This window comes from Theobroma cacao, chromosome 1 (genome assembly GCF_000208745.1).
Source record: "Theobroma cacao cultivar B97-61/B2 chromosome 1, Criollo_cocoa_genome_V2, whole genome shotgun sequence".
Classification (NCBI taxonomy): domain Eukaryota; kingdom Viridiplantae; phylum Streptophyta; class Magnoliopsida; order Malvales; family Malvaceae; genus Theobroma; species Theobroma cacao.
The window spans coordinates 34,985,314-35,003,539 of record NC_030850.1 but is presented as its reverse complement, the minus strand read 5'-3'; the positions used below and the strand labels follow the sequence as shown (position 1 = coordinate 35,003,539).

Below are 18,226 nucleotides of genomic sequence, written 5' to 3'. Positions count from 1 at the left end.
GCGATACCAAGAAGAGAAAGTGCGAAAGCAGACATGAAGCAAGCTCCAATAGAAATAGCCAAATCGTTATCTGTAAAAGGCTCGAGGATGATGAAAGACAGGAGCGGTGCGTTGCCGAAACCCACAAAAGCCACTTAGGTTACAAGACCATTGTTCCATGGCTTCGTCTCTCCTCCTCGGTCCGGTGGTCGAGTCCCTTTCTGGGCTGTCATTGTTTCGTCTGTCGGAATGTCATCATACTTGGCGAATATGGTTACCACCTTGCATAACAATTAACAAAGCAGTTTTTTTCATGAAGCATGAGGAAAATACAAAACTTTTAATTGACTGATTAAATAGTTGAAGTTTACCATGTTGGCCTCGTCGACGTCCATGCCAAGGTATTCGTAAATGCTGGAGGAGCTGTTGCTGCTGATCCTTAATGGCATCCCACTCAGTCACTGCCCTTTCCTTGACAGCTAAATCTTTCTCTGTGCTTGTAGACAAAAGGTCTCCAAGGCTCGGCTCTGTGATATCCCGCCTGCATTCAGGTTTGCAGTGCCCGATATCATGACTTTGTATCAAATTATTACAGGGTAGAATTATTTATGAGATTAAATCTTTTGTACTTGTAAAAAAAATATCTTTTTTTCAAACAATGTAATGGTTCGTGATGATTTTTTGAAAAATATTTATTAAGTCTTTAGAGAGAAATTTTTTTTTAAAAAAAAAGTCCTCATTTTAAGTATTATAATCATTACTGGTAAAATACTTATAAAATCTCGTAAACTCTTTATAAAGGTGAGCAGTTAGTGGGTTGTTAGGTTGCTTCACTGGTAAAAGTATGTTTGTAACGAATCATTTAGAGCTGCTCCTATAACCCAACGATAATGTGTCTTGATCTATTTGTAATTAATTTCATATTAATAAAATTTTTTTTTTTTACGATTAAGTGGTTGTATATATGACATTCGGTATGCCTTTTGATTCTAATGCAGATTCTTTTAATCTGATTTATTGTTATTGTTAATGTTGATATAGATACAACCAAGTCTTGACTAACTTGTATAGAAGTGTCCACCTAAGTGTCGCACAGACTATGTATGCTTAGGTGAAGGAGTGCAGCTTGGTGTAACCAGTACCAATACTTCTACTACAAATTTAAATGCTTAAACAAGACGTCATTACAAAATGCCCGTCTAGCTCAGTCGGTAGAGCGCAAGGCTCTTAACCTTGTGGTCGTGGGTTCGAGCCCCACGGTGGGCGTTGTTTATTTGCATATCTTTTTGCTTTTGCAAGCTTTAAAATTCAGAAGTAAAGAAATGTAAACAAAGTAGTACTAGCTGAAAAACACTTAATATTTCAATTATTTTGTCTCAATGTTTGCATGTATGCAGAGAGAGAGAGAGAGATGGGATATTCAATTACCACTTACCAAAGGAGAGCTGGCTGGCAGATACGGAAGAAAGGGAGAGAAGTAGGTGACAATGGCCACCAGGCCTGCATAAACGATGCTCTTCACAGTCTCTCCTTTCCAATAAGGCTCCCTTGGTCTCGTTTTAGCTCCATCCTCTCCTTCAAGCAATGGGCTGCTGGTGGTCTCCTCAGTTATCTCACCAACAGACCCACTCATTTTTACTGCTTTCTCTCTTCACCCTTGATTTCCAATAGTAGAATTAGAGTTCCAATTTTTACCGTTCAGGATCTTTTATCTTTTCACCCCCTTCATGTAAAAAGAATACGCTTTTATTCTTTGAAGAGTTAGCGAGTACGTGTACTCATGCATGGAAGCCAAACTGACAAGTGGTTAACGGACCACTGTGTTGTTGTTTGCTTTGTCAAACGCCAGAATCTGTCCTTTCGACTATGGAGCAATAATTTGCAGTATCTTTCATCGATTTTAATTAAAGGAAAAACAGAAGATTCCCACCAAGATAAGGAAAAAAAAACTATACTATAAATAAAGTTGCCACCATTTTTGGCCTTTTCATTTCTTGTTTAGGAGATGTCAAAAGAAACAAATGAACTACAGTAATAATCAAAGTCTAGACCAAGGGCCTTCTTTCTTCAGTTTCTGATCGGGTCCTCAATTCTTCGCTACTGGTAGAAGGATTTCCAATATTTTCATCTGTAGGTGAGGATGAGCTTGAGACACTTTTGTAAACTGGTTTGCTGTCAACTGGCAAGAGTTTCAAGGTGATTCCCATGGCTATAAGCAGAAGTCCAGTCCCATGCTGTTCAGTCAATGGCTTGGTAAATATCAAATATGACAGCAGTAAAGTCACTGCCTTTCTGGCAGTTGTCACCTGTGACAACAATTCAATGAGCAGACCGCTCCACAAAATGGAGAGAATCAACAATGTAATAAATTCATTGCATGTGCGGTGTTTACTAGTGACAGTATTTTCCTTACAAAGGGAAAGGATCAAGTTATGACCACAAACCATTAATAGTTCCATGAATAAGCTATGCTTTAATTGACATAATTGAACAAGGGAAAGAGATTAGCTGTAGTAAGAGAAATGTACCATTGCTGTGGTGGCTGCTCCAAAAATGGCAATGAGGGAAAGGACTGATACTTGTCCAATGAATGTGGCCATGGCTTCAAAGACTAACACGCCATAAACGTATAAATGCTGCTCAAAGAAGAAGATGGTTTAAAGACTACGCTTCATGTGGATCGTTTGGAGACAGAGAAAAGTGAAAAATTTGCAATCTTTACCTGAGAACATGAATTCCATGCTTTGAATAGTTCTCCTGTTAATAGCATTGGTGGTATCAAGAATGGCAAACCAACCACAGTCGAGCAAAAAAGCATTTCCATCTAAGGCATAGTGATTAAAAGCGTTAAATGCGAAGTCACATTATTTCCATGAACAACTATTTTTGCACATTTAAGCATCAACAAAGATAATTTTCGGAAGTTCAAATCACCTGTGTTGTTTCAGGATTCATGGTAAAGATAGCTTCTTGCAAATTACCAAGAAAGGAATCCATTACTAGAGCACCAGTTACCATCACTACACCAATGACACTGAAGTTTGGGGAAGTTTGTGCATCAGCCAAGGTGAAAAGGATCAAACCCACTACTAAAAGTATTGCAGAAATGTATTCATGAGCTGGATATTTCCGTCTCAGACCCGGTATGAAGGCACCCATTACCATCACAGGCAGAACCTAAAACAGTAAACTACTTAAAAACCCAAAACAAGAAAAGAAATATTAAGGAGTAAATTCTAATATTAAATTAAAAGCAGACATTATTAGGATTAGAGAAACTATCCTTTTCTCTTACTGATAAGCAATGTGATACCAACAATATTATCAGTTCTGAAATTAACATTTCTCAGTATAAAACCTCTGAAATTTCACTGGAATTCTCAGTCCAGTCAATTGTGCAAGGAGACTGATAATGGCTAAACTTTGACATGAACATGTTAGCTCAGAAAAGATAAAAAAATCATTGAGGATTACAATTCCAATTTTTCAGTTAGTGCTAAGTACTCATCAAAAAAGCAAGTAGCCAGCTAAATTTGGAACCTATAAAGAAGATATTAATGCTATAGTCAAGGGGCTTGAATTTTCTGTTTACCTTGGTGGATTTGAACATGAGCTGTGCTGGGTAGTTGAGAAAAGCCAAAGACCCTTTTGTAAGCCCATGGGAACCCATAAGAACTGCAGAGAGTTTCACATAAGTCTTCCATGGGTTCACCATTTGCTTTGGAGTGAATCCTTGTAGATAAATCAGCAAAAGATAAACAAATCCTTGAACAAATGTGAAATACCAGCCATAGCTGAAACAAAAGTGAAAACCATCCTCAGAGCAGGCCCTTACTAAAATTCCATATGAAAACTTGATTACCAAGAAAAATAAGAACTATAGCAGTTACCTGAAATGTAGCCTGTTGTATACATATTCCTGAGAAGTAGCAAAATATTTAATTACCATAATTAAAAAGAAATTTAAGCACATACTATATAATGCATGAATATTTAATGTAATCTTAAAAAGAATTCTCACTTTAACGATTTGTTCAGAAAAAGGTTAAAAGTGATTGCCTAAAAAGGAAATTTCCAACAAGCCAATAAAATATTTCAACAAATAGAGTTTCCATAACACTAACTAACCATATTGAGAAAATCTTTTCAGAATTGATAGCATTCAAACTTTGTTTGGTTGCTGAGAAAGTGGATTAAAAACGATGAAAAGAAAAACTAAAAAAGCAAAAAGAAAAGAATCAACTCAATCGGTTTCTCTGTAAATTGAGTGCCTCGTGTATCTCTCCAACTAAAGAAAAAACTAAGACTCTAACTTTTCGTTTTTTCTTCTCCTTCCCCACAGCTTTCCCATAAACCAAAAGACTTGAAAAGAGAGAGTAGAAAAATACCTCACAAATGCCGTTGACAAGGTAACCAAAGAAGAACCCAGAAGAGCAAATGAGAAACTGTTTCCATATAGGTCTATCAGAAAGCGAAATCCCAAACAAAGAACGAGCTTGCTCTTCGTTTTTCATTGCTATCTCTGTTTCCTTTTGTTTTTTTTTTCTTTTGCTCCACCCCTGTTTTTCTGCTCACTCCAATTGATTACTAAAAACAAAAAAGCCCCGTCACTTAGTGCGAGCTACGAAAACGAAGTTGGATGACATCAACCGTGAAAACCTGTCAATCAACTTTCCCTCCCCTTTGCATGTTGACTTCGGTAGCGGTTTGGTTACGTCTAATTATTCTGTTCAAGTACAAGCAGTAAATGTATTTTTATACTCTGCTCTGGCTTTTGATGAAAAAGAGAAAACAGAGGAGAGAGAGAAGAAATATTAGAAGGGGTGGATTCTCTATATGCGTTTTCCCGAGAAATTTATAGTACGGGGAAAATTAAGGAGTTACCATTTATGGACAACCTTTTGAAGAATAAGAGAGTTTTCGGGCTAATTTTTCGGCTTTTGTCAATCAGGACTTAGGGAGTTTGATTGTGTGAACAATTGCATAAGATTTAGGGATCTTCGAATGAGGATTGCCACACTGGATTAGAGATTATATATTTTTATATTTAAGCTGATGTGTTTTATATTCTAATTGTTTATTATATTAGGTTTTAATTATATAAGAAAAATATTTTGAGAAAAAGAATTATGTTTAGGCATAAGAAGGGAGAAAATAAAAAACAAAGGAAAAGTGATTAAATGCACAAAAGATATGAGCCTTGTTAATTTTTGTCAGTCCATTCTTGATTAAGATAATTGAGTATGGTGATTGAAACTCTCAAACATATCCAATTAATGTTTAATACATTGACAGGTCACCAAATACTGTGACTTTGTTAATGAAGTGTCAAGCTCTTCATTAGAGCAAAGCCTTAATGCCGAACTCGTAACGAACAAAAACAACGCAGTCGGTTTCTTCCCTCCTATGCTTGCTTGGATCAAGATGTAAGGCCTAGCCTGAGATACTTCCGACGCGCAGTTCATATAATTCTCATTTAAAAAAAATATATTTATTTACTTTTATTAGTAATTTTAAAATTCATCTTATTATATGCATAATTATTTTGATTATACCGTTATTAAACGTAAAATGGAGCCCCAAAAAGTGTAACAATTTAATAAATTATTCAAGGTATTATCCTTTTTCATAGGTGATAAGTGTATCTTTTGTGGTGGGGAATTCATGGCTTATCGCGAACCCAAAGCAGTAACATGTGAGAACAAAAACTTCGTATTCACGTTTTCGATTTACAGTAACGGTCACATCCAAAAATATCAAAAGAACGTTGAATACTGTTGGCATTACATGTGATTTACTTGTGAACAAAAATTGAGTTGTTAATAAGGTTACAAATTTCTTAGTCCGCGGGCCAGGAGGATCCCAAAAAAAAACCTCATTCACACAAGATTTTACATGAAAAATAATAATACAATAAATATAAAAAATAATTATATTATATATATAATAATAAAATTAAAAATTAAAAAATGACAATCGTCACTGCTTAAACTTCGGCGATGTTAGGGATCTTTTTGGAACTCAACTTATGATCAAACATACAAAAACTTGTCTTCTTTAAATAAATGGATAAGTTAAATTTAAATTAAGAATGTTTTGATAATTTTATTACATAAAATTAACAACTTAATCTATTGTGAAAATATAAATTATCTCTATGGTATTAATTGAGGAAAAAAATCACAGTTATTATATGAGAAAAGTTAAAAACATAAGAGATGTAAATAAAGTTTATTTAAATAAAAAGGATATGATTTATAAAAAAATTTATATAGTCGCTTCCCATATGGTGACATTAATTGTTGAAATTTAAGTGCAGTCATATTACTTGTGATAAGAACAGACGTGTTACCATCACTAGCATATATATGGATAAGTATAGGACGGAACTCATTAAAGCCTGGATAAAGCAAGTAAATATCTTTTAATTGTATTTACTAGTGGTAAGAGGAGCATCGGGCTATGTCATTTGTTCGAAAGTGATATCGGCCAAATTGTCTATGGTCTATGATTTAATTGCGTGCAGGCGACTATGGTTTTTAATACGCGGTCGTTTAATGCCAAACGGTGTTAATTTATTAAATATGGTTTTTAATATGGTTTTCAGTTTTGACATTTTATGCACAGCACGTATGTTAATTTATTAAATATTCTCTTGATATTTTGTTTGATATTTTTTATAATTTTACGTCATGTCATTAATTTGAGTTATCTTTATTTATCACGTCAACATTATGTATTATGTATTATCATTTTTAACGATCAAATTGAATGTTGTTTTGAAAAAAAAAAAACTAAATTGGTACAAAATCAATAAATTAAATTGTTTCAATTTTTATACATAAATTAAATTAAATTAAATAAAATGTATGAATATAGAGATTTGAGGGATCAAGATCCTTTTATGGCCCATGACGTAATTACTTGGATCGATTTGTTTTGTTGGCTCTTTGAATAATCCATTTTTGGTACATTTAAATTTCAATGAATTTGTTTTTTAATATCATTTCATAAATATAAATTGTGAGAAGGAAATGCTTTATCTTCACATTATATAAAATTTAATTAAGATTCAATATATATATATATATATGTATACGTATAAAAAGGAGCATAAGAAAATGAACTTATAATTCACAAAATCATATAAATATTTCAAATTTATCACTAAATAGGGATTAATAAATTTAAAAAATTTATTATTTTTTAAAAGTATATATATATACATATATCACATCATGTATACTAAATTTAAAGTCCAAATTATTTCTTAATTTAAAGTTCTCAAATACAACCTAATAGTAATTTATTTATGTTTATTTTCCATTGTTCTTCACTTCTCGTACTAACTACGCACAGCTAATTCTCTTTGAGGTCTGCTATTTGGGATTTTGTGCTCTACCCACTTCCATTCTGTTCATTCCCGGTGCTTCTTGTCCTTAAGCTACACCAAAAATAAATACTAAATTTTAGAGAAAAAGAAAAAGAGAATAATTTACTCAATCAACTCTTCCCATAATTAATTCATTTATATTCACATAAAATGTAAAATTTTCACTTGCATGTAGACATGTGAACTTACCTTTTGAACGACTCGTTTGTGATGACGATAACCCTACATTAGTACAAATTAAAAGATAAATCGATCATACACGGAAAAAAAAAATTAAAAAGCTTTTTTCTATGGCAAATTACGAAAAAGTGTATAAGGATAAAAGAAATGGTTTTTTCTGCAACATTATTAAATGATAAATGTAAATGTAGTTTTAGTGGATAGAATACTACCTTGTCAGTGCCATAAATATAATCACAGTAGGTGAAGACGGATGCAAAATTGCTTTGGCTTTGTCCTCCAACGAAGTGATGATAATCGTGATACTCTGCACCTCCATAAAAGGGAATGAATTTGGTAGGACTCCATGGGAAGTCGAACCTACACAGATATTAAAAATATTTTAAAATTTAAATATTAACTCATTTAAATTATATTTTTTATAACAGTATTAAAAAAAATTTAAATTTAACTACTAAATAAAATTAATAATCAATTAATATAATAATATCTCGAATTTGAAAAAATATATTCAAAACCTATTCAACTTGGTACAATAACATCAATTAAAAAATTATAATATTTAAAAAAATCATAAATTATTTAAATAAATTTTTATAACTACCTGTTAATTAATAATTATTAGTGAAAATATCATTTACTATTTTATATTTAGAAAGAGTTAAAAAATGGTGCGTGTGTCATCATATATTTTATTTGATTTAAAATAAAAACATAAAAATTTTATCAAATGAGTAATTTTTTTAAAAAAATTTCCTAGATAATTAAAAAAAAAATTTTAGGTATTACTTGGTTGAAAAATCGATTCTATTTCAGGTTTAATACTCCAACCGAAAAAGTAGCAAATTTACCCGCTATGCGTCTCAATGGCCTCAGCCTGCCGCAGAGCCGTCCAGAGCCACAAAGTGACCATATGACATGGAACAATGGCGGGACCAAGATACGTCGGGATTCCCAAAATCAGAATTTCTGCCCAGTGAGCGTAAGGTGCCGCAAACCCGATCGGAGCCTCGTATTCATGGTGCATGTAGTGGATATTTTCGAAGCCCCATTTGGTATGCAGCAACCGATGAATCCAGTAGTGTCCATAGTCCTCGATAAGAAAATACACCACCAATTGGCTTATCACCTCCCATTTTGATGGCAATGGCAAGCTTGTAGGGTAACGGATCCTAACCCACTGTCAACACGAAAACAAAGAAGAAATGTTGAATGGCAGGAGCCAAGTTAATCAATTTTTGTGAAAAAGAATAAAAATTAAAAAATTTTAAAATTAATATATTAAATTTAATCAATAATTTTTTCAAAATTGATCTCAGATGGCTTGATAACTCAATTATAAGAAAATTAATTAGACGATTTACATTTTAAAAAATTATCAATTATTTTCAACTTACTCATACTTTAATCAAATTTATAAAAACTCAAACATAAAAAATTAATACTTTCAATATCTAATATTTTATTTTTATTTTTATTTAAACTTACAATACTAAATATAAAACTACAATACATAAAGTATAAAAAGTTAAATATCATATATAGGAATTCATAAAATGATTAAATATATAAATAATTAAATAATGTAAATAAAAAATAAAAAATAAAAAATTATACTTTTTCTTAATTTCACACGATTGTAGTGATTAGTCTCATCTTTTTTTATTCAAGCTCGCAAGTTTATAAATATCTTTTGAAAAATAAAATATATTTAAGTGTTGAGTTATATAGAAAAGAATAAAGTAAAAATTAAAAAATAAAAGAGAATAGAAAAAGAAAAAGAGAGAAATAGGTGGAGAGAAACTTAAAAATTAAGATAAAATTGAATAAGGCTTGTAACGTTAATTTGTTATTTTTTATTTATATTAATTATTAAATAAAAACTATTTTGAAGGAATCATTTAAAAGATGTATATAATAAATAAAAAATGTTAAAATATATAATAAATAAAAAATTTTAAAAATTATGGCCCCCACGAGGATACCTGACCCATGAATGGTAAGTGAAAATTTTCTATTTTATGAAAGGAAAATAATGACATGAGTTAAACTCATTTCTTCTTCGGTACGGTTTGTTCTGCACTTGTTAGCATCTGCCGTCTTTGAAAGAGAACAAACTGGTCGATGCTTCATAAGTATCTATTGCCCCAAATGCTTGCTACTTTAGTTAACAGTAACACCCAAATAATTCTTGATCCAAAGACAATGAAAAGCGGTTTATATATGTCGACTTGAACATGGAAACGAGAAAAAGATAATTAAGGATCGAAAGCCTGCATAGATTTTCAAACCTTTTCCTCCTGATCTGATATGAGTTGTGAGCACTTAACCAAACAAACTAAAACCATCCTGCACTTTCCCTCAAATATCTATATATACCTTAATTAGATCGACGTACCTTTAGGGCAGGGAAGGAAACAGCAATGAGAGGAACGGCAACAAGAATGAACTTGTTGAGAATAACATCTTTATAGCATTTAAACAACTCTGAAAACGATCTTCTGATTCTGGGTTGAAGCTTGAACTTGTTCATGTTGTTGAACCAAAAAAGCTCGACCAACACACATGGGAGAGGAACCAAGGAGAACACCAAGAACAAGAAAAGGCAATTGTGGTTATACAAATAGTAGTCTGATTTCTCAGCTGAGTAACTATACCACAACTTCTCTGGCAGTGTTAGGTTTCTCCCCAGAGCCAACTCTGCTGCTTCAAGACTCCCATACTGAAGCATTTTTTCCCACTTTGTTTTTATGCGTTTGCTTAGCTTGAATATGGGAAGTCTATATATACATTGATAGAGGTTTTAAAAGTACAGTATGAATGCTCAGAGAGAACCAGAGAACTGAAGATAAGGCTTGCCGTTGTCGGTCTTTACGAGAGTACGTGTTAGGTTACCGGTTATTATTGGCATGGGTCCGTCCAATCAAAATCTCGCTCTTTGATGCGTTCCTGTCTCATGTGTGCCACATCAACCTATCTAGTTCGATTCCTTGCTATGACCGGTGTGGGTAGTAAGGTGTACTTCGGAGGCCCAAGGACCACAGAATGCTGCATGATCATAGATTAGTTAGGCATTGGCGGAGAGGCCCTCCTTGGGTGGGCTCGGGTGGCTGCCGAACCTCATGGTAGTATTTATTTATATATTTTAATATTTTTAATTTTATTTATCAAATTAATAATATTAGTTAAGATTGAAACTTACTTATTTTTTTCTTTTATGACAATAAATATTAGATAATAATGTTTCCAATTTTGAGATATCATTACTGTTCAAATAAAATTCAAATGTTTTACTTGAAGATGAGGAGTGAGGAGGAAATAAATGAGTTTTGAAATTTTTATTTATTTAGTTATATAATTATGTTTATCGGATTGTAGTTTGTGTTAAAAGATTAAAATTTTATTTATGTTTGATATAATTTATTTACTTATTTATATTTGATATAATTTATTAACATATTTTTATTATTCAATTTATGAATTAAATTATAAAACAAGTTTATTAATAGAGAATTTACTCAATAGAATTATAAAAATAATTTTTTTTTATAAAAAAAGTAGACTGACCTAGCTCGATCCATAAGTTGGAAAGGGGTAAGTTGGGGTTGAGGTTTTGAAGGCCCACGTACAAAATAGACTGACCTGATCTAGCTCATATTTTTTTCAACTTACAATGTTTTGGGTCGAATTGAGCCAAACCAGTCCTAATTGACACCTCTACTGAAATATGACAGCAGTACATGCTATTTATTTTCTTTCTACAACATTTTAGCATATATTCTGATTTCTGACGCTACAGGATCCATCTAAAACGGGCATGAGGTATGCCTACATGGGTTTCTTCTTCCCAACCTTACAAAGCCTCAAACTCTAGTATAGTATGCTGGGAAACATGGCTAATAACTCATTTTTACTCATTTCTTTGCCTCTTGATATTACGGACATTGCCCATAGCTAAGAACAGGTACCTGCTCTTTCTCAATCTTTGATCAGATGGTAACAAAACGAGCAGGACCCGGGCTCCGGGCAACTCTTGTCTCTGGGTGGCCCATGGGCTGAATTGATAGCTGATAAACGTATGAAATTGACCTTTGCCTTTATAGTGAGAATTAAAGGAGATCAAATAATAGTTCATCCACCAAAATATTCATCACCCTACTCTCAACTTCCAAGGCCAACTCTTCTTGCTCTTCCTCAAACTTTCTCCACTTTCCTTCTCTGTCCATATCTCTAACATAAGCCTCTCTTTTTTCCCATACTCTCCATTTTGCTGTCTCGTTCTGTTCTCCATTGATCCATGCTTCTGCTTGCCTAATCATATCATGTTCAACCTCTTCTTTTCTTGTTTCATTCCACTTTGTAGCTAATTCTTCTCTAAACAGATCCAAAAGCAGTTTGTCGATACTGATATATCTATAGCTCTTTAGTAAACTTGTTTCTTTGACATGATTCAGCAGCTGCCATGCCTTTTCTTCCACTTCATTTGTTTTTTCTTCTTCTACATCATCATCTTCACCATCTTCTTCCGTTTCTTCCAAGGACATCCATTTTTCTAGGTTGACAGGTTCCAATTTTGCTAGACTCTCGAACCGCTGGATGTTTTGCATAAGCTTTTGCCTTTTCCCTGGTAACAATACAAAACTAGTTAGCTGCAAATGAACCTTAATGTGTTTAAGGAATATGAACAAGGAAATAAAGAGAAGAGACTGGAACATACTCTCCATAGTGGCAAGGCTTCGATTGAAAGAGGATAATGACTCTTCATCATCTTCTTCATACTCGAAATCAAGCACCGAAAGTGGGCTGTGCTGTTCTTTCTCTCCACTTGCATGCTTCCTCCCCTGCTGATGATGGTCATGACGTTAATTCAAAGGAAACAAAAACAAGCATTGGGGAATGTTTTACTAATAAACCTATGCTTTTCTTCAATGTGATGCAATCAAAGTATATCAAAATCAAGTGAGGAAGTTTCCAAGTTCCAGCTTAGTGTTACTACATCTCAACTCAAAAGAAATTTAGTTATTATTATACTTAATCTCAACTCTAATTGCTTCTGTTTTGTCTTTATGTACCTTAAGTACGTTGTACTCTGTCTTCAAAAAAGACAAATCCAATGCATTAAACAAAGCCATGTGGCTTATATGCCCAAAACAGACAACAGAGTACTATTCGGCAAAGCCAAAGTCAAACAAAATTTAACTAAAAGCCAACACAGTCACCGGCTGGTAACGTAAACTAAGGCATCCAGTACCCTCATCAGCAGACACATAAGATTTTAATAAGAGATACGATGCACTGAATAGTTACTTACTTTGGGTCCCACTGCTGTGTTGGCTGCTAGCCCTGTTGTCGTCTCCATGGGATCCTTGCCGACACAAGGTAAGAATTTTTTACCCACGTCGACCTCACTTTCGTGGTATTCCTCGGAAGGTAAATATTCCGAGGTAAAATCGCTGTCACACCAGCTTGAGCTGTTGCTACTGCAAGGAGTACTCTTGGACCCCGTCGTTGTGGTGGTTGTGGTGGACCTGGTGGTGCAATGATGAGGCGAAGAAGCGAAATCCGCTGGTGGAAATTTTTCCTCGACCAAATCACGGGACGATTTCCACCGTATGATATCTTTGACTCTCACGGTAGTTCTGGTTTCAGTTTCTTTCTGTGAATTCTTTTTTGACAGTTTACGTGAAAGGCTTCTAGGCAGGATCGAAGGAGATTTAACTGAAGTGAAATGGATGTTTCTGACAGCCTTGATCATTGCCTGGAATGTTGAGATTGTTGTTGAAGCAGCTTTTGATCGGCTCCTTTGAAGTTGCTGTGCATAGCTTGGCTTTGCATGGCTCGAGTTGAGATCGGTTTCGATGAGATTCCGGATGCTCTGGCAGGTTTTTCTTGGAAATGACTTGAACCCATTCGAGGAACATGAATTTGAGTCATCCAGGAGGAAATCTTTTAGCATCCGAGGTCTCCGTTCCAATGGGAAATGCTTTCTCTGTCTAGAAATGGTCGAAGAAGCCATTGCAGCAAAACAGAACAAGAATATACTTAAGAATTCGAAAGAAGAGAAAAAGCTAGAAAACAATACGAGAGTGCAAAGAATCAAATGGGGAAAGCAAGAAGTAAGTGAAAGGGAAAGAATTTAAATATAAAGGGGAGTAGAAGAAGAAAGAGAGAGGTAGCTTCCAGGAGGGGAGGGGGGGAGATCTCCAGGTAAGAAAGCTGATCAGGTTATACAGGTTAAGAGCAAGGTTTTAATTTGTAGTAAATAAAATAAAAAAAAGATTAAAATAAACAGAGAGAAATGACAAAAGACGCAGAAGCGTGGATGTTTCCGACCTGTGCGTTATTTAAATGAAGGAAATATATATATATATGTTGAGTGAGATTTGATTAAATTAGAAGAGGTCTTTCTGGATTTGAAGTGAAAGTGATCAGTCTGACGTTTTGACTCAACACGACTAAATCTGGTGGTCTATGGGTTGTGGTCAGACTCGTTTTAACTGTCAATTTGCTGTGTACTTCACTATAATCACATGCAAAAAAACCATTGGGAGCGTAGCAGCAAATCAATCATCTCGTGATCCGTATCAAAGTTCAAATTGTTGATCAATCCTGTTTGCGTGGGACCTCTGAAATCGATGCTCACCTATGGAAATTACTGATAGAGAGACTTGTTCATTTTGGTCAGTCCAGGACCAATGCATCCTGAAGCTGTGACATGTGACATTATTTGAAAGAGACATAACATTCACGTTTATAATTTTTTTAAAAAATATTTTACTTATTTAATATGAGATTAAAACATTTTATTTTGATGCTTGTAAATTTTGTAAAAATCAGATTAAATTATGTAAGAAATCAGATCGGAAACGACCAATATTCCATCAAGTAACGTGTTTTTGTGCTGGTGTAGGTGTCCAAGAATACAACGATTACTATTTACATGCCTTTAATGTTGTAGGGTTCTTCACTGTTTTCAGGACAAAAACACTGATGCACTGAAACAAAAACAGAGATTTATGTGAAAAAGTCTTAAAGATTTGATTTCAGAATTTTTGAAAAATAATGTCTGGTACTTCTGTGCCGGGTAATTCGGACATGTTGCCATCTGACTTCAACCATTTGCACGTACGATATCTTAGTTCCTCCGATCCGTGGACCCCCTCATTGGACAGCATCCGATGCTGTCCTGATGATCTGATTGCAATTGCTTTGCTCCCAAGTGCCACCGAATTGGGCCTAGGTCTGTCCATATTAAATTGGGCTTCGTCACCAAGACTGTCATCTAATTTGGGCATGATCTGACGGGCCCCCGCCAGCCTCATTAAGGATCTTCCAACGGTACGAAGAGCCGAGGAACTGACATTTGTACGGGAATGCAAATCGTAACGGTGCCGATTTCTTCATCTTCCATCTTTTGCCCCGTTTCTTTCTTCTTGTTTTTCTTTGAAAATGTTGGCGCTTAGAATTGGAGTCAATTCTTTTGATATTTAAAATGGGGGTGGGAGGCAAATTTTGGGAACTTTTAAAACCCTACGCTCGACGTGAGGGATTCGATTTCTTGAGAGACAAGAAGGTTGCTATAGATCTCTCCTTTTGGATAGTCCAGCACGAGACTGCCATCAAGAATCGAGCGAGGAATCCTCATCTCAGACTTACTTTCTTCCGAACCATTAACCTTTTCTCTAAGGTACATTCAATTGCTTTTGTTTTTTTGTTATTCATTTATCAGAGTGAGAAAATTATAATGTTGTTCTTTTTAAAAAAAAAAAAATTGTTGCAGTTTGGAGCGTTTCCGGTATTTGTTTTGGATGGAACTCCGTCGCCGTTAAAATCTCAAGCAAGGATTGCTCGATTTTTCCGTTTCTCTGGCATTGATACTTCAACTTCGACTGGGGTCGAAGAAGGTGTCTCCAAGGAGAGGAACTCAGCTTTTTCAAAATGTGTTGATGACTGTGTGGTGAGTTAGTTTTGTGTTCTTTTATTTGCAATTGTTGGTAGTTTGGTTGTTGAGAATGGGTGGTTTGTTGTAGGAGCTGCTTGAACTATTGGGAATGCCCGTGCTGAAAGCAAACGGTGAGGCTGAAGCATTGTGTGCTCAGTTAAATAAAGATGGTCATGTTGATGCTTGTATTACAGCTGACAGCGATGCATTCCTCTTTGGGGCTACTTGTGTTATTAAATGTCTTAGGCCCAATTCAAAAGTAAGTTTTACTTGTACTAACTCTACCAATTATTTGTTCTTTTAATGTGCCAATTTGGTTGTTTATGCGTTGGTAAGGATGGGGATGTTAATATATGCAGGAACCATTTGAATGCTACAATATGTCAGATATTGAAGCTGGTCTCGGAGTGAAGAGGAAACACTTGATAGCCATCTCTCTTTTGGTTGGAAATGACCATGACCTAAATGGGGTGCAAGGGATTGGGCTTGATAAGGCACTTCGTTTTGTACAAAGATTTAGTGAAGATGAGATATTGAATAGGTATGCTTGTACATGTAAACTTATCAACTTATTTGCTTTCTGTAGTTGTGAAGGGTATTTGGTGATATCATTACCATATTTGTTGGACATGATGTTTCATGCAGATTATATGAAATAGGAAAAGGGGATGTACTGTTATTTCAGGATAGAGTTAGATATGTGGATGATGTTATACCTTGTTCAGATGAGAGCTCACCAAAGCCAAGACAGTCTCATTGTTCCTTCTGCGGGCACCCTGGCAGCAAAACAGCTCATTCTAAGTTTTCTTGTGAATATTGTGTCACTGCGAATAGTGTGGGTTGCTTGAAAAAGTCACAAAGGTTTCAGTGTAACTGCTTGTCCTGTGATAAGGTTCATTTTCTTAGTTGTCTTTTCTCCTTTGTTACTATTATTACTACCTCACAGCATATTGATATGTTAAATTGCTGTTTGGGCTTTTTGTACCATGTACTTTGTCTTTAGAATCTGGAATGCTTTATACTCCTAATTTGGGTAGTTTGAATTTTATCCTTTCTTTGCTAAGTACTTTTCATGGTGTATGAACATCAGGTTAGAAAAGAAAAGGACCAGAAGAAGCATGAGAATTGGTGGATTAAAGTTTGCAACATGATTGCTGTGGAATCAAATTTCCCAAATGATGAGATCATTGAAATGTACATGGGCAATAATCACAGAATGTTTACTGGTATGTCTTGCATATATTTTACATTATTAGTTTCATCTTTGGTAGTAAGGCCCTGACTCTCTTCAACCTTCAAGTTGTTGAGGAGGGGTGTCAATAGCAATCATTTTTACATCTAAGAGAGTTCATTGTTCTCCTGTTTTTACATATGTATTTTTGAGTTGATTGTGGTGTTGTATTGAGGTATTTTCATTCTTCTGTTCGCAGAAGATGGTTCTTTATTAGCTTGGGGGGACCCAAAAACTGAACTGGTAGTTGATTTCTTGGCTTATCATCAGTCATGGCAGCGGTCTTTTGTTCGGCAGCGGATACTTCCAATGCTGTCTACCATGTATTTGAGAGAAATGGCTAGAAATCCAAATAAAACTTTGTTAGTTGGGCAATATGAATTTCATTCCATTCAGCGTGTGAAGATAAGATATGGGCATCAATCATATGTGGTCAAGTGGAAGAAAGCCATATCAGGTGAACTTAGTTGTGCAGTCCCTGTTGAACGGTCCAATATGCAAGAAGAAGAATGTACAGAAGTTGATGATGAGCCCGTTGATCTGTTGGATGACTCCATCGACCCCCAGATTCATGTTGATGGCTGCTGCATTTTGACTGATGAAAGTCCAGCGTTAGTTTGTTTAGCTTTTCCAAAGGAAGTTGTCAAGTTTATACAGGAAAAGGTATGAGTTTTTGTTTTTTGTTTTCTCTTTATGTTTCCTTGCCAGACTCTTTACTTAATATTTTGAAAATTAAATATTAAATATAGGGGAAAAAAGGTTTTGAGATCAAAATATTTAGACTTATTGGCTATATTAGTAATCCATATGCTGGCATGAGATTAGTTGATAGTACATAATGGAAGGAACATGATAGGTGAACTAAATGAATGTATTAGGGTCATCTGACATTGAAATGAATTAATGGCTAGGGGTAATCAAATGGGTGGATTGGATGGTTTGGTCCCTCTTACCTAAGGACCAAATGCACAAACATTTTTAGAAAACCAACCAAAATCGATCAAACATAAAAGAAGACCAAACCGACTAAACATAGAATTGGTTTAGTCAGGTTTGGTTTTGGATCAATGGATCAAAATTTTATCATCTTTTTTTACAAATTTTAATATTAAAACTTATAAACTTCATCATTATAAAATATATATACAAATTATGTATAAATTAAATATATGTATATATATATAATGTGCTACTTTATTATATATATGAAATTAATGACACAACTTATATGTTATAATATTTTAATTTTTATATCAAAATTTGTATAAATAATAACTAATTGTAAACAATATGTTATAAAAATTAAGGTGATAACTAATAAAATTATTAAGTGTAATCATACAAATAAAGTCTATTATAAGTTATAGTAATGCTTATGTATAAATAAAATATATATATAATATTACATTATTATATATATATATAATTAATGATACAAATTATATGTTAAAATGTTTTATATAATCATATAAATAAAGTCTATTATAAGTTATAATAATAC

The 18,226-nt window shown here is 34.1% G+C and overlaps 4 protein-coding genes and 1 non-coding gene across 7 annotated transcripts in view; 2 read left to right on the top strand and 3 right to left on the bottom strand.

Moving 5' to 3' along the window:
• TRNAK-CUU lies at nucleotides 1,173-1,245 on the top strand. Its single transcript has one exon. It is a non-coding gene; the product is annotated as a tRNA-Lys (tRNA).
• LOC18614231 (UDP-galactose/UDP-glucose transporter 2) lies at nucleotides 1,915-4,789 on the bottom strand. The gene is made up of 7 exons (XM_018114212.1): nucleotides 4,368-4,789; nucleotides 3,870-3,898; nucleotides 3,572-3,773; nucleotides 2,914-3,156; nucleotides 2,702-2,803; nucleotides 2,508-2,615; nucleotides 1,915-2,285 (listed from the first exon to the last, which is right to left on the bottom strand). Exons 1-7 carry the CDS (start codon nucleotides 4,491-4,493, stop codon nucleotides 2,025-2,027), a joined length of 1,071 nt encoding a protein of 356 aa, XP_017969701.1. The 5' UTR covers nucleotides 4,494-4,789; the 3' UTR covers nucleotides 1,915-2,024.
• On the bottom strand, nucleotides 7,221-10,438 carry LOC18614230 (methylsterol monooxygenase 1-2). Of its 2 annotated transcripts, XM_018114213.1 has the most exons (5): nucleotides 9,951-10,438; nucleotides 8,404-8,732; nucleotides 7,765-7,912; nucleotides 7,562-7,594; nucleotides 7,221-7,423 (listed from the first exon to the last, which is right to left on the bottom strand). In XM_018114213.1, exons 1-5 carry the CDS (start codon nucleotides 10,281-10,283, stop codon nucleotides 7,397-7,399), a joined length of 870 nt encoding a protein of 289 aa, XP_017969702.1. In that variant the 5' UTR covers nucleotides 10,284-10,438; the 3' UTR covers nucleotides 7,221-7,396. The 2 variants fall into 2 exon arrangements, with proteins under 2 accessions (XP_017969702.1, XP_017969703.1); XM_018114214.1 differs by lacking the exon at nucleotides 7,562-7,594.
• Nucleotides 11,179-13,874, bottom strand: LOC18614229. 2 transcript variants are annotated; one of them, XM_007051884.2, is made up of 3 exons: nucleotides 12,864-13,874; nucleotides 12,270-12,393; nucleotides 11,179-12,176 (listed from the first exon to the last, which is right to left on the bottom strand). In XM_007051884.2, the coding sequence occupies exons 1-3, from the start codon at nucleotides 13,566-13,568 to the stop codon at nucleotides 11,662-11,664; spliced, it is 1,344 nt and encodes a 447-aa protein (XP_007051946.2). In that variant the 5' UTR covers nucleotides 13,569-13,874; the 3' UTR covers nucleotides 11,179-11,661. The 2 variants fall into 2 exon arrangements, with proteins under 2 accessions (XP_007051946.2, XP_007051945.2); XM_007051883.2 differs by having other exon boundaries at nucleotides 12,270-12,396; nucleotides 12,864-13,871.
• The window catches only part of LOC18614227 (flap endonuclease GEN-like 1), a 4,824-nt gene continuing 1,489 nt past the window's right edge, over nucleotides 14,892-18,226 (top strand). Inside the window, exons 1-7 of the mRNA XM_007051880.2 lie at nucleotides 14,892-15,239; nucleotides 15,333-15,509; nucleotides 15,583-15,753; nucleotides 15,854-16,035; nucleotides 16,140-16,386; nucleotides 16,585-16,720; nucleotides 16,925-17,388. Of these exons, the coding sequence (XP_007051942.2) occupies nucleotides 15,045-15,239; nucleotides 15,333-15,509; nucleotides 15,583-15,753; nucleotides 15,854-16,035; nucleotides 16,140-16,386; nucleotides 16,585-16,720; nucleotides 16,925-17,388 (1,572 nt within the window). The 5' untranslated portion in view covers nucleotides 14,892-15,044. The remainder of the gene's footprint in view (nucleotides 15,240-15,332; nucleotides 15,510-15,582; nucleotides 15,754-15,853; nucleotides 16,036-16,139; nucleotides 16,387-16,584; nucleotides 16,721-16,924; nucleotides 17,389-18,226) is intronic.

Coding starts and splice junctions, on each gene's coding strand:
- LOC18614231 (XM_018114212.1), bottom strand. CDS start 4,493: ATGAAAAACGAAGAGCAAGCTCGTTCTTTGTTTGGGATTTCGCTTTCT. Junction 3,899..4,367: donor TTGTCAACGGCATTTGTGAG/GTATTTTTCTAC, acceptor GCTACTTCTCAG/GAATATGTATACAACAGGCT. Junction 2,616..2,701: donor CATGGAATTCATGTTCTCAG/GTAAAGATTGCA, acceptor TTCTTTGAGCAG/CATTTATACGTTTATGGCGT.
- LOC18614230 (XM_018114213.1), bottom strand. CDS start 10,283: ATGCTTCAGTATGGGAGTCTTGAAGCAGCAGAGTTGGCTCTGGGGAGA. Junction 7,913..8,403: donor GCCATTGAGACGCATAGCGG/GTAAATTTGCTA, acceptor ATATCTGTGTAG/GTTCGACTTCCCATGGAGTC. Junction 7,595..7,764: donor ATATTTATGGCACTGACAAG/GTAGTATTCTAT, acceptor GTACTAATGTAG/GGTTATCGTCATCACAAACG.
- LOC18614229 (XM_007051883.2), bottom strand. CDS start 13,568: ATGGCTTCTTCGACCATTTCTAGACAGAGAAAGCATTTCCCATTGGAA. Junction 12,397..12,863: donor ACACAGCAGTGGGACCCAAA/GTAAGTAACTAT, acceptor GACCATCATCAG/CAGGGGAGGAAGCATGCAAG. Junction 12,177..12,269: donor AAGCCTTGCCACTATGGAGA/GTATGTTCCAGT, acceptor TATTGTTACCAG/GGAAAAGGCAAAAGCTTATG.